Source organism: Lonchura striata, chromosome 15, assembly GCF_046129695.1.
Source record: "Lonchura striata isolate bLonStr1 chromosome 15, bLonStr1.mat, whole genome shotgun sequence".
Taxonomy (NCBI): Eukaryota; Metazoa; Chordata; class Aves; order Passeriformes; family Estrildidae; genus Lonchura; species Lonchura striata.
This window is the reverse complement of record NC_134617.1, coordinates 4,499,916-4,514,464: the sequence shown is the minus strand read 5'-3', so window position 1 is coordinate 4,514,464 and position 14,549 is coordinate 4,499,916. Positions and strand designations below refer to the sequence as shown.

The following is a 14,549-nucleotide window of genomic DNA, read 5'->3' as shown; positions in this document are numbered from 1 at the left end:
TTTAACACCCTACAGTTAGTGTGAAGGGGAGACTAGAAAGAATCATGGTCCTAAACAAGTGTTACTAGCTAAAAATGCAATGCCGTTAAAAATTATCATTATAAACTCAACTGTACTGACTCAAGTGAAATATTTGTTGATCAAGATCCAAGCCTTTTTGGAGGTAATTCACTGTTGCAGGCACAGTGAAATCCATAAGTTTATCAGGGCATTCTACTGCACGGTTTTTGGTTCATTAATTACAGGAAAGGATCTCAGAGCATAATTTAAACCAGCAAATTCTCAAGCATAAGGAAATTTATGAGCACACAAACATGGTCCTATATTTTGGAGATGCAAGGTCTGGAATTTATCCAAATAGCTGTTGCTTACACAGGGCTCAATTCCAGAAAACTCACATCAAAGCCTGAGTATTTTGTACACGTATGCTGCATGAGGCAGACTGGCTTGTAGAAGAATTGGGAAATTTGGTCTGAGCATTTATCTTAATCTACAAATAGGTATGAAATCCCCCTTGACAGCAGGATGCTTTTTTAGGAGATCACACACTTGTGTCATCTGACCACAAGAGTTTCTTGGTACTCAGTCACTCTGCTGAGAAATGAAGTACAGATTTATTGGACTTCAGTAGGACAAATGTTACAATATCTGCTGCATCTTGTCCTCAGCAAGGCCACCATATTTATTTTTTAAATTTATTTTTATTTTTTATTTTTATATAGATATATAGGCATCAGCTGCACAACAGATTCAGTTTGCCCTTGTTTCTGTCCTATGGCACTGCATTGTCTTAAGCAAAGGTTCTACAAATCTGTACACTGAGTGCTATATTTAAATTGTATTTTTATGGCAAATGCGCATTCTTAATAAGCATTGAACAAAATTGTTAAAGAACATTTGATGATCCCTGAAACCTAATGACTAAAAAATGTAAAGCAAGGAGGGGATATGCTACTTCTTATTTTGGGAGGGATAAAAAGTACATTCTGTGATTCCCAAGTCAGTCCATGTACTATCCTAAAACAAATCCAAATCTCCAGGTTTTTTTGCAATTCTGATTTTTTTTCCTCATTAATTGTATTTAAAATAAATCCAGTATCTTCCTTTGAGCTTGCAAACACTCTAGAAATACATCAGGAATATGGAGCTGCCTCCTTATACCCTAATGCTGCACTAAACTTAGCACTAATAAATGATTTACACTGGAATGATTTTCAGAAATATCAAATAAATTAAAATATTTTTTTTATCCTACTGTCTACCCATATTCCACCAGTCTCCCTCTCTCCAAGTTTCAGTACCATCAGCAATACAATAATACATCAACAATACAAAAAATATTCAAAATATTAAAAATTAAGGAGCAGAAAAAATGATTTACATTTGTTCTAAAATAGAACAGTGCTGTACTGACTGTATTAGACACATCATAATTTTTTTATAATTCTATATTAAGCCTTGTGCTGACTGCCCTGAACAGTCTCTGGAGGCCTGAGGAAAGCAGATGTGTTTGGTTGGGTGTTTGTGCCCATTTTGGTGCTGATGACAGTGGTGTTGATTGCACTCACAGAGGGCATTTGTGCCTGTGCCCCCTGCAGCATCCAGCCACAGCCTCACCAGATACACCTGAGGTAGCCAGTGATCCCTAAGTAAAAGCACCCATTGATAATTAATTATTGGTTATTGTAACCACATTGTAACCAGTTTAAATATCTACTGACTGCAAATATTTATCATTCTTTATAAAAATATATCCTGGGTGTCATTTGTCTTTGCTTACACAGTAGGAATTTTCATATCATCACAGAATCATTAAGGCTGGAAAAGACCTCCAAGACCATTGAGTCCAACCTTTGACTGAACACCACCTTGTCAACTGAATCATTACATGGGGGACTCCCTCAAAATGCATTGTATGAAATCTCGGTGCTAAATACTCTATATGGAAAGGCATCATTCCTTCACAAAAGAAATATGGATGTGTGATCCACATCCAGGAGGACAGCAGGGACACTCATCCTGAACATCCATGTTGGGTGCGTGCATTTATAACAGTATTTACCAGATGAGCCAGAAGGAGACAGATGCTTAATCATGCCACACCCCTTTAATTTATCCTTAATCATTGATTCACATCTCCTGCATGTCCCTCAAGTGTTATTTTTTTTCCACAACATTTACCTTAGCGTATATTTCAACATGTGCTGTTCACCTTATGGCTTCAGAGAGGATGTGGTTACAGTCTGACAGAAAGGAAGCTTTGCTGTTGATGGGAAGATAAAGCTCAAAAGCACCTACGCTGCCTCTTGAACACTTTTTTTTTAATTAACTGCCTTCTTTCTCTTGTTTCTTTCTTTGACGAGGTGCACAGCACAGAGTTCCCATGTCCTGGGAGACAAACATTCTTGGCTCAGCCATGAATAACTGTGTGCTCCTGGAGGAACTGCTGATCAAGAAATCCCAGCAGAAGAGAAGGACCTCACCCTCCAACTTTAAAGTGCGTTTCTTTGTCCTGACCAAATCCAAGCTGGCTTACTACGAGCATCGCCACGGGGTACGTCAGCCGTTTTCTCTCTCAGAGCAATGGAAGGAATGATGAAATTTGTTTAAAGGAAGGAAGGATGATAATGGAGGAAGGATGATATTTGGTACATTTTGTTAACTTTTCTGGTCCTTGCTACAGCACCATGCACTGAAAATTGGTCAAATGGGTAATTTAGAACTTCTGATCAGCAGGCGTTTGGTGTGAATGGAGGAAGAAGACTGAATTTGTAGGGAGAATCTAGTTTTATTGCAGGAATTTGGCATGGGATGTGTGTAAGAGCTGTGCAAGCCTGTGCCTGGCACCTCACATGGGGACAGGGGTGACCTGGGGAGGCATTTTGTGAAGTGTGAAGGTCACAAGTGTACCCATCATTGTATCTGTGAGAAAATAATCCACAGATCTTCACGCTCATTCTTTTCTTCGAGGCATCAGGCTGATGGCTGGTAGGAGATCTGTCTAGCATTTTAAAATAAATTCAGCCACCACATGTAATGTGTGGTCTTTGGAGCTGGCTTCAGATGGGCTGTGATGATGAGATCCAGGCTCAGGCCAGGCTGTGATTCCCCAACTTTGCATTTTGTTGATTTTCTAACATGAAGGAAATTAGAAGTCAATCTGTGCACCCCATTGTGTTCAGTGCTCTAGTGAAATGAGAATTATTTCCTTCTATTTAGCTGGATGTTTGCAGAGCCTCGTTAGGGTTGTAAATAATCTTGCTTGTTTCCCAACAGTCCCCAAATGTGCTGTTAATCCATTATGTTTAGGCACTGTTCCTGTAGGCAGAGAAGAACTGTGCTGCTTTGGATCCAGCACTGGCAACTTGAGACCACCTAATCTTGCTCAGTTGCAGAAAATTAAGTAGAAACAGCAACCAACAATAAAAGTACAATGTGCCCTCATATTTTATCACAACCTATTTAGGGTTATAAACCAGCTTTAAAAGTTTAAAGGTTAACCGTCATTTTCACCTGCATATTATTTCTCTCAAATATGCCAAATGAAATGTTTTTTTGCTTTTACTTTATAGTCTGTTTTTCTCATCTCCATTTTAAACAGGACACAATTTATTGCTGCATACTGTTACTGTCTACGGTTTGAGACTGTCTTTGTTCTCCAAACTATTTTTCAAATGTTATTTTTGTTAGATTTTTAATTCTATTATAACTATTCCACTTAATTAGTTGGGGCTAAATTTTGAAGAGCATCTACATGATTTTGCTGTAGGTGTTTAGAGAAATCTTCACAACTAGTTTTCTTTGGTGCTTTCTGAGTCTTAGTGGGCTTGACATCAATTGAGTGTAACTCTGACTAGATACTTTTTCAGTATGTGTCTTGTCAGCATCTTGAGGGACTGAAATAGTTTGGAAAATCTGACTTGGTGACTTTCAGTGGGGCATAGACTTCACACACTCTGTGTTTGTGGAAATTTTCCCTCTGAGTCTTCCAAAAGGTCATTTAGGTAAGATGACAGTTTGGTGTATTATCCACTTTATCTTATATATTATATATTTTAAAATGCACATTTTATATATGTGTAGATATGTAAAGGTAATTGCACGTGCAACTTTAGAACTTCATGCACATTTGAGGCGTGGTGGGTATATTTGTAATCACAGGGCTCATGTTCCATGAAATGCTGATTTTTCTTCCCACACAAACTATCAAAATCAGGTTGTTACATTAAATGAATTTGTTGCAAAGCAGAGAGAGAATAATTTGTCCTGTGAAACACTCCCAGAACTGATCATCAGCTTCTTCAGTAATCAAAATAAGAGCATGCTGGTGAGCCCTCTGCATGGTCAGGCTATTGCTGCTCTGGAGAGGAACGCCCATGCAAGAACCATCTTGTTTTGTGCTCAGAATGGAGGGAACCCACAGCATTTGAGTTCACAGCCAGTGGAGGGAGGATTCCTCTGATCCCTGCCCAGCACATGGGCTGTGCCACTCCCAGGATTGCACCAGGACCAGGCACCATGTGCAGGTGTTGAAATCAATGATCTGGTGCTCATTGTCTGCTGCAGTCCCTGGCACTGCTTTGCTCTGCTCCACTGGGACTGTCTCAGATAATTTCTGGGGCTGGCAGAGGTCGGAGCAGGCTGTTGCTCCACGGCACGAAATAACTCACACACTCACTCTAAGATGCAAAAGAACAAAAGGAGCAAATTTTATTTCTGACCTCACAATATGTAGAATTCCAAAAGTGACAGTGGATTGGAGGATGAAATTGCCACCTCTCCAACCACACTGGTCAAGCTAACAGTCCATCAGTTCTCTCCTCCCGCAAAGAAGAATGCAAAACAATCATTATTTACATGAACAGTGCATGACAACTCCAGTAGAAATATGTAAACATCAGAAGGCACAGAAAACGTTTAAAAGAACTTTAAACTTTTAAAAGAACAGGGCGACACAGGCTGTCACCATTGCCAGGGCCAGTTTGCAGGTGGGACATTGCTGGCAGATGGCTGAAGTGATGGGGAGCACCCTCAGGTGTTATATGGACTGACATGGATGGGCCCAGTACATATCTGAGCTTTTAAAGCATGGATTTTTCAAGGGACATCTCTGGGGATGTTTGCCAAGGGTTTTCAATGAGTTTCACGTCTGGTGGATTCCTGTACTCAGAGTTTTGGACTGTATAGTTCCCATCTGTCCATGTCCCTGGTCAGTCAGTAAAAACAGCCAGTGCACAAAGTCAGGTAAAACAACTACTGAACTGCTTAAAAGATTGAGAACTCCCACTGATTTCAGCTGGATGACTTAAAGTACACACTTATGCATTAAGCCCTGCTTTATACATTCAGCCTGTATTTAACAGGGTTTAACACCCAGTCCCTTTCTTTCCATTTAAAATAAAAGTTATAAAATGACATTAAAGATTTTTTTTTAATCAGTTCAAAACAAGCAAATAAGCAGGCCAAAAGGCTATGGGGATATTTCTTCAAATGATACCCAAAGCTGTCAAGACAACTGACATCATAAAGGCAGGTTTTTTTTGCAGTAACTGTAATGGCATTTTCATTGTAATTTTCATCTTTCTGCCACAGCTGACAGAGAGCACTGTTCTCCTCAGGGCCAAGCACACAGTGGCCCTTAATGTTAATGAAAGATATTTACATGTCTCATTTGGAGAATGAGCCCCCAATAACTGACAACAATAAAAGCTGTGTTTTCTGGAATTCATTATGCAGTGCACAATTCAGGGCTGTCTTAACATAAAGCAAAGCCCTGATAACAGGCACATGTATTCAGCCCCCATCTCTGCTGAAAGACATCAGAAGTGCCTTTATTATAACATGCAAATCAATTCCAAAGGCAAAAATTATTTGTTTCAGGGTATGATTTTGTAGCTACTGTACATGTGAGTAAACAAGCTCATGGGAGTAATAATTTTAAGTGTTTCAATGAGTTTGAGCCTCACTACAGTAATGGATAATTCAGACACTGTGATGCTCTCAGGGTCCTGGTACACTTGCTGCTCTGCAGAAGCAGCAGAGAAATTAATACCTTTGGGGAGGTGTCTGGGACAGAGCTTCAAGTGTCCTTACTTAGACACAGCAAAATCACTTGAACTGGTGAATTATCTATATCCCCTCCACCCAACAGCTTACGATCCTTGGTAAATCATTCAGGCACATAAATATCTTGAAATTTTATATCTTCATGCACTTGGGGGCTATTATTGGTCCAGCTGATAAAGGCAGCAATGAAAGACTCACCCAGAAAAAGCCAAGTTTTCATTTACATCAGCACAATTCTTCCTACACTGGTCAGATGCTCAGGAGGTCACACAGAGTGAGTCAGCCTTGTCCTGGGCTCTTTCATTCAGATCTTTGATACTCACATATACAGATGGCAAAGATGGCACTTCAGTGGGCCTTGAAATCTGCTTTCAATTCATGTTACACGAGGACAAATGAATAAACTTGGCTGAAAAGACCTTTATCAGCATCTCAGAAATGCTCCAGCTGCTCTGTAGCATTATCTACACGTGGGGTTGCTTGCAGCACTCCAGCTACCCATGGACAAAAAGCAGTGCTTTGCTCCTCAGTCCAGTCCCTTTCACCTTGATGATTCTACACAGAATCCAGCTTGGCTTTTTCCCCAAGCTCTAATGTAAACAGACTAAAACTTTTCTTCTAAAGATCTCCCTTCTGGTCTTTTTGTTAGTTAGAGTGGCCATTCAAACCATTTCTTATTGCTTTGTGTATTCTGAACACCTTAACAGTCATGGAGCTGCAGTCCTCACCTAAAGGGAATTTAATTATGGTTTTAAAGACAACCTTCCAAACAAATACACCTGACTAGATATGTCATTCTTCATAGCCTGCCTTGTATTTATTAACTAGTACTGTTTGCTTGCCAGAATTTGCAATACCACTTGCTTTCTGATGCATATCTCCAACTAATTTATTAATAATACACATATCACCCACAAAGATGTCAGGCTTGGCATCTCCCTGAGTCACCCATTTCAATCAATTTTTATGCAATAAAATCAATACAACCCTAAATAAGATGGAGACAAAGTACAAATCTGTGCCTTAATGTCTAGTAATCTCTGAAAACTTAACAGGAATTTTGAATAATCCAAATTATATTATTGGAGTTGTTGGAGGACAAAGTTGATATTTTTGTCACAATGAGCCTCGTTTCTATTGTGAAATGACAAAATCATGGTAATGCTGGCTGGAGAGCACTTCTTAAATTCATTTAGTCAGACTTTTTGCCAGGATAAGATCAACACTCTGAGCACGACTGTCACCAATACCAGGACAGGTTGGCTGTAACATTGACTGGCCACTGCTTCAAAGCCAAGGACAGAGATTCCACATCTTTCATCAACCTGTTCCAGTCCAACCTACCCAATATTTTTCTAGATATTCACAAAGTTCCTGTTTGTTGCTGTTCTCACTCACGACTCCTGCAGCAGCATCCTGATTCAGGGTGGTGATATTGTCTAGACAGGACTGCCTTGAGCAAAATGCAGGTTCTCTGTGTCTGGTGTCTGTGGCCTTTCTAACTACACAAACATGTGGTAAAGCCTGGTAATAAAAATAGCTCCTTTTTTTTTTTTTTCTGGAATAACTAATTTTATCTCCCAGAATATGATTATAATAATTTTCTACTTGCCCTTTCTGCTCCTGCCCAGTTCTGTGCCTATTAGGTCCTTTTCGGTGTATTTATTAGTCTTTAGTTTTTGAAGAAAAAAATTTAAATGACTTCTGAGCAATGTTTTTGCAGCAAATGTCAGATACTTCCATTTTGTTTAAATTACAAAGCCCAAATCTTCCTTCTGTCAGAGAACATTGAGAACGTAGTAAAATCTTCAACCCATGTTTTCTTTTATATCTTTAAAAAGGAAGGAATACCTCCTAATTAGAATATGTAACAATAAATATGAGGTTTCCTAATAGTGACCTTTTATTAGACTTCTCTATTGTGGCCATTTTTTGCTCCCAGTGCCTTTGACTTTGCTTTATATTCTAATCAACGTTGTAACTTATTTTATTGCAATGCTTGCCTGTTGCTCTATACTCTTTCATCCCTTCTGGCTGAATTTTAATTTTGGCCTTAAAGCTTAGATTCTTTTTTTCATGAAAAAGTGATGTCATATAGTTGATTTAATTTAGCTTCTTTTCTTCCAGTGAATCCTCCATTCACTGCAATCCACTGCTCCCAGTCTTTGTTGGAGTCAAGAACAGCTTTGAAGGAACTAATATAGTATTCAGGACTTGTTCCATGTGCTTTTATGTCATATAAAAGGCTTATTTCCATCATATTAGAAAGCTCATTTGAAAGCCAAAAATCTTCCTTCTTTTTTTTTTTTTTTTCCCTTCTGTTTCTTGATGATGGCATTGATTTTCTTGTCCAACCACTTGTGCTGTTGTAGAGATGGGCGCCCTGATAACCATCTCGGACAAGACTTGAGCCAAAGTGAATTTTGGAATCGGATTTGGTGGAAATACAGGGCTGGATCGGGTCTATAGGATTGTGTAAATATATAGTAAATAGTTGAATGGAGGCATCTCAAGCACCATTTGAAGATGGTTTTGTTAGTTAATACAATTCTGTGCACTCTCCATCCAGGATTTGCCCACCCCTAAAGCACCTTCCTGGTTTTTAGATGTGAAAACAGCAGTAAAAAAAAATTATTATTCTTTTAGTTCGAGCTGAAGGACAAAATAGTTATGATGGACAGGTAGGACAAGCAGACACATTAAGGGATTTAAATATCAAATATAGCAAAATACATTGGAGATAATCAAATATAACACAACAGCCAGGGTTCTACAGAAAATTCCAGTGTTTTCAATTATCACACCCCTCCAATTTTCCTTCAGAACATCTAGCATGACAGAAAATGCAAAATCCCTTACAAGTTTATTTTAAAAATCAATTCTCTTCAATTTAGTTTTCAGATTCAAAATAAAAATTAATTACATTGTTTTATATCCTATAAGCCCTGAAACTATCAGTGTTTCTAATGTGAGAAAACTCACAAAATACCAAATGAAGATAGTGTCCAGGCAAAATTGCTATGAATCCAGTTTTCAACAGTTCTTAATATCCTAATTATTAATGAGAAAAACAGCACATTCCACAGATAAGGAGTATGATAAGAGATAGAAAGTAATTCTATCAACACAGTGTTCAAGGAGGTTCAAGTTCAAGCTCAGGTCTTTGAGTTGGTGAAAAATACTTTAGCAGGAGGGCTACCATTAAAAATAATTCCATCTTGTTCCAGTGATAGCACATAAGCTTCTGGCTGCTATTTCTACATCAAGAAATTCCTTTCCAAATTCTTTCAGAAGCTCAGGAAGGCCTGAAGAAAGCTCCTTGACAGGCAGGTTCATGTCACTCATTTAAAAGGCTGAAGCTGACCCAGGCAGCTGAGCTCTCTGCCATGGGGAGTTCCACCTTGCACAACCCTCAAAATCAGCTGCTGCCTCTGTTCAGGCTGAACACTGAGCCTGGCTAGAGCAGAGACAGGGAACAGGTGGCTCAGGGTCAAAGCAAAGATCCTTCATCTACTTAATCACAGATTAGTGAAATCAGGGAATGAAGTTTGGCTCAGATTCTTACAAGAAAACCAAAAAACCCCAAACCTGATGGTACAGAGAAGGTCATTAAATGCTTTCATTGATGGAAATGTCTTTGTGGTCAAGCTCGCTGAGGACTGGAATTTCCTACCTTGCTGCTCCCCAGCTGTAAATCAGCTTTCCCCTACCCTCCTGCCAAGGAGGCACTGCCAGCCTTGCACAGGAAGGGATGCTCAGGAGATGGGGAGGCAAGAGGTGAACACAAACACCACTGGGCAAGGAAAGCCAAGCTGCAGCAGGGACAGCCCTCAGCAGGGACTGCTGCTGAGGAGACTGGGGCCACATGAATCTTTGATGGCTTGGTTTTCCCCTCACCAGAACAAAAGAAAGAAGACACAAGTTGTTATGCAACTTTAGAACCAAGCCAGCTTTATGAAGCACAGGGTGCTGCCTTTCTGCCAAGAAATGCTGCCTTTGGTTTCCTCCTCTGCTCCTTGAGATGAGGCTCTGCCCTCCCCTGCCTCTCCTCTCCCTTCCCTCTGCTCCCAGCCCTGGTGGCTGCACCTTTTGCCAGGGTCCTTTGATAAACACTCTACCAGGGACCTCCAGCCCAACTCGCTGCAGAGCCTTCCAGCCCCCTGTCTTACAAGATCTCAGAGTTCTGTGAAGCCTGAGGGTGCAGGGCCATGGTCAGGAAGTGTGATCACAAGCAGACCTGTGTCACCTACAGCAGCCACTGAAGGCTTCCTGCCCTCTCACCATGAGCTCCACATCCCTGCCCCTGAGCTGGAGAGAAGGGATTCATGTTTTTGTGTGAGCAGCAGTGCTGGTGTCTGTTTTTGGGTGAGCACATGTGCTAGTTTTAGCACATGAGAGATGCCAGGCAGCTCATTCCTCAGGCAGGCACAAAGAGATGCCTCCATTGTGTGTCCATTGTCCCATGGTCAATTATCCCATCATCTAAAGCAGTCAGGGACCACCAGAGTCATCTGATTCATGCAGCAGAGACAAACCAAAGGATTAATCAATGAAAGAGCTGCTGGAGACATGTGGCAAGAGAAAGGGGAGTACCAAAGATGAAGATGTCAATGCACTGGGCTTGTGATGCACCTGGCTCCTTTCAGAGCTCTTCCCAGAACTGATATATTGCAAATCATGGACCAAACATAAGAAATCAGGATGAGCTGATCTGCAGCATGTGTGCTTCTCCTCATGGCACAGCAGCCTGCCCTGGTTCTTTCCACCACATGGACCACAGCAAGACCACTGGTGCTTTTATTGACCAGCTAAAACATCTACCCAATTATACTCTGGACAGACTGGAAACAACAAATGGAGATCTGTCAGCATGTTTTGTCTCGCCCTTTTAGGAACAAATCTCTGAGGTTTTTCAGAGGCCGTTTTTAAGAGGCTTTTCCTCTCCCCTTCTTTCAAAGTGGCCCTGTTGCTTTTGTTGGATTAAAGTGTGGTCAAACATCACAAAAGCAGGGATATGTTTAACTCCAACCCAGTTTCTGAGTAATGCCTGGTTTGTGAGTGGTAATTCCAGTTGTTTGTCCTGCTAGAGGACTGTAATTACTTTCTATCAGCAGGGTCCCATCAGCTGAGGATCTGCTGGGCAATGTTGTGCTGTAACATGAGATTATGAGGAGCTTCCATCACTGAATTGTGTGATTAAAAGGAACACAGTGGGTCATGAGAGCTGCAGGGCAACTGCACAAAGCTCCTTGAGAAGACTGGACCCTGCCTTTCAGCAGAGTCCAGAAAAGCATCAACAAAAACCAGTGTGCAGGGAAAAAGCAGAGCCTGGGCCTGGCACAGCATCGCTTGCTAAAGCCTCAGGGGAGAAATGCATGTGGGTAAACCCCAGGACTTCAAAGGAATGAGATGAAGGAGGGTTCAGCACTAGCAAAATTGAAGGTTTTTATAGGATATAAATGGCTTTGTGCCTCATCAAAAGGGTAGAAGTCCCAGGGGTAGAACAAATGATAGAGGAGGTTTTGAAGAAGAGACAGAGGAAGCCAAGACTAAAAGAAGTGACTAGATAAGAATTAAAGGAAATAGTGAAAATGGGGTGCAGTAAGGCCTTCTAAGGCTTGCCAGCACTCTTGAGAGTTAGTTGGCATTTACATTTAGGGGTGCTTTAAAGTCTTGGGTTTATTGATGTAGGAGAATCCTACACCCCAGAGAGCTACACAGGCAGAGGTCAACAGGACACAGTCCTGGCAGTAAATCCAGAGACACTGGTTAAATTGCAAGCAAATACAAGTACAAACCACAAACCCACCAGCCAAGGCCAGCAAGAGCAATGTGAGACCACACTGTAATAATTTTCCCTTTTTGCCTCAAGTCCAGGAATACAGAGGCAGAATACCCAGCCAGTCGTGCAAGAATGAGGCATGGGGACCCTCAGGGCCTCTCTGTTTTGAGGCTGTTTGACAGTGCTCTGTGGCAAACCTCCCCCCATCTCCAGAGGCATGAGCTGCTGCCCTGGTTTAGGCTGAATTTAATTCTGAAAGTGGCAGCAGTGGGGCTGGCACAGTGGTGGGGATGGCTGCTGCCATGGGACAGAGCTGCAGGGTGGTGGTGACAGAAGGAAAAAGGGACAAGAGGGAGCTGGAGGGTGTAAAACACAAAGAGTTGAGGCCCAAGGGAGGGTCAGAAGGTTGCCAAAGTCTTGCTGAGTCTCTGACTGATAACCTGTGGCAGCTACAAGGCAGCAGCCGAAGTTCAGGCTCTGTCCTGCTGGCAGGGTTTGGAAAACAAGAGCTTTGCAGTGTTTTGGTGCTCTTGAACCTCACTGATTTCCATCACGCCGTCCCAAAGCTGAGTGGGGGGACAGCTTAGTGCTTAATCCCTACTGAAAATGAATCAAAACAGGAAACCAGCTCGCTCTGAAGAGCAACCTCATGTAGTGGATCCTGCAGAAGCACCAGAGGCTGAGCCTCAGCTCCACTTCCACCAGCTGCCCTCACCCCTCTCTTGCAAAAGCTGAGTGCCACTGGCCATGGAGCCATGGGGTGAGGATTCCACAGGGAATAGGGTACACCAAGGCAGCTGGGATACATGAATGTCTGCTCTTTTCACTCTTCCCACACTGCCCATACTGTTATTTGGGTAGCTGGTATACCCAAACACCTGGTGAATGGAAGCGAAGCAGAGGATGCCAGAGAAACAGCTTGGTTGGCAAGTTTTTAAGAATAATATTTATTTCAAAATTCCCTGTTGTTTCTTTCTTAGCTGAAAAGACAGATGAAACAAAAATAGTGAAATGTAGTTTTTTGGAAGACAGATACAGTAAAAATGTACATTTTGGATGAAATTCATAGTTTTGAAATTCTCAGTACCCAAACTTTTTAAAATAAAATATTTATTAGTTGATATATTTCAGTATGAAACAGGGGTGTTAGTAAACTGAACATTGAATGAAAATAGTTCTTTTTTGGTTAAAAAGGGATTTCATTTTACTGGAATAAAAGAAGTAAAAGCTGAATTTCAAATAGAGGTTCTCTAAAATCCATGTGCTGAGTTGAAATACATGTATGTGCATATATGTATGTGTATGGGCATACATATAGAGATGCCAAATATAAGAATTATTCTTTACATTTTTTAATGTCTTACATAATCATTTAATTTGCATCTGCTCCATTAAAACTAAATCTCCCATGGACACAACAGACTGATCTAATTATTCACTTAATCCACAATCATTAGCATCAACCAAGTGCTTTCCTCTGTCTTTTAGAAAAAAAGGACTTTGAAGGGTTCTGTGGAACTTTCCAGGATTAAATGTGTGGAAATTGTGAGAAGTGACATCATCATTCCCTGTCAGTACAAATACCCTTTCCAGGTGAGTCTGTCTGTTGACCATACAGAGAGAGACATCACTTCATTTTGTATTTCAATAGCATTTCCTTCACAGTGCAGTCATTAATGAAGCCAGCACTGGGTTCTTGATCAGAACCTCTACTCCAATTGAAATAATCAAAAGTCAGTGAGGTTGTCTTGGTTTGAAAAGATAGATGTCTGCTAAGGAAGACAGGAGCCTCCCCCAAAATGGAAAATGGAAAATGTAAAACCCTCCCTCCTAATTGTTATAATTTTGAATTTAAGGGGCTTTTAGGCAAAGATATGGGAGCAAGAATAACAGTTTTTTATTAGGGAAGAGAAGAAAAAAAATCCAAAAAGACCCAATGCAGTAGTACAGAACAACACTGTCAGAGTCAGAATATGACCTGCCACCCTGTGGGTCAGGGTGTTGGTAGCAGTGCCGTTAAATGGTGGCTACAGCCCTCCTGGAGTAACAGGTGAGCAGTGATCTTGTAGAAGGGTGTAGTCCTTCTCTGAAGATCCAGTGGTGGTGTAGATGGGCCTGGTCTGCCTTGGAATCCAGTGGGAAAGGGCTGCTCCTCTAGGAATCCACTGGGAGAAGGATGCTGTGGTGTTCCAAATCTCAGGTTATATCCAGGTAGGAATGCTTGGCTCCTCCCCCTGGGCAGAGCTTCTCCCAGTGGGATGATGGAATTTTATCAGCCATGCAGTGACACTCAATGGCCCATGAATAGAAGAGATCTCCCCTGAGGGAGGGTGGGTTGTGGAAGATATAAAGAAAACTGCTCAATTAGCAGAAGATGACTACCCCATCAGATAGGAAGAGAATGCACACACCCATTTCCAGCCTAAGACAGAGATTAAGAGCTGCTTCTGAGCAGTCTCTGCTACCCCACTTCCCCACATCATCATTTGGCACGCAGCTTGCTAGTAAGAGGGCTGCTGCCTTTTCCTTTGGTGACTGCCTTGTGACCAGTGCATCTGGGATGGCTTCTCATGGCTGTCTCCTTTCTCTGCCCCCTTTCCAGATTGTCCATGACAGCTACATCCTCTACGTGTTTGCCCCCAACCGCGAGAGCCGGCAGAGATGGGTCCTCACGCTGAAGGAAGGTAAAAACGCCCTGCCC

At 41.5% G+C, this 14,549-nt stretch overlaps 1 protein-coding gene across 1 annotated transcript in view; it reads left to right on the top strand.

The window, feature by feature from the left end:
• Nucleotides 1-2,339: 2,339 nt before the first annotated feature.
• The window catches only part of ITK (IL2 inducible T cell kinase), a 12,597-nt gene continuing 387 nt past the window's right edge, over nt 2,340-14,549 (top strand). The window contains exons 1-3 of the mRNA XM_077786735.1: nt 2,340-2,554; nt 13,337-13,441; nt 14,451-14,532. Coding sequence (XP_077642861.1) covers nt 2,384-2,554; nt 13,337-13,441; nt 14,451-14,532 — 358 coding nt within the window. The 5' untranslated portion in view covers nt 2,340-2,383. The remainder of the gene's footprint in view (nt 2,555-13,336; nt 13,442-14,450; nt 14,533-14,549) is intronic.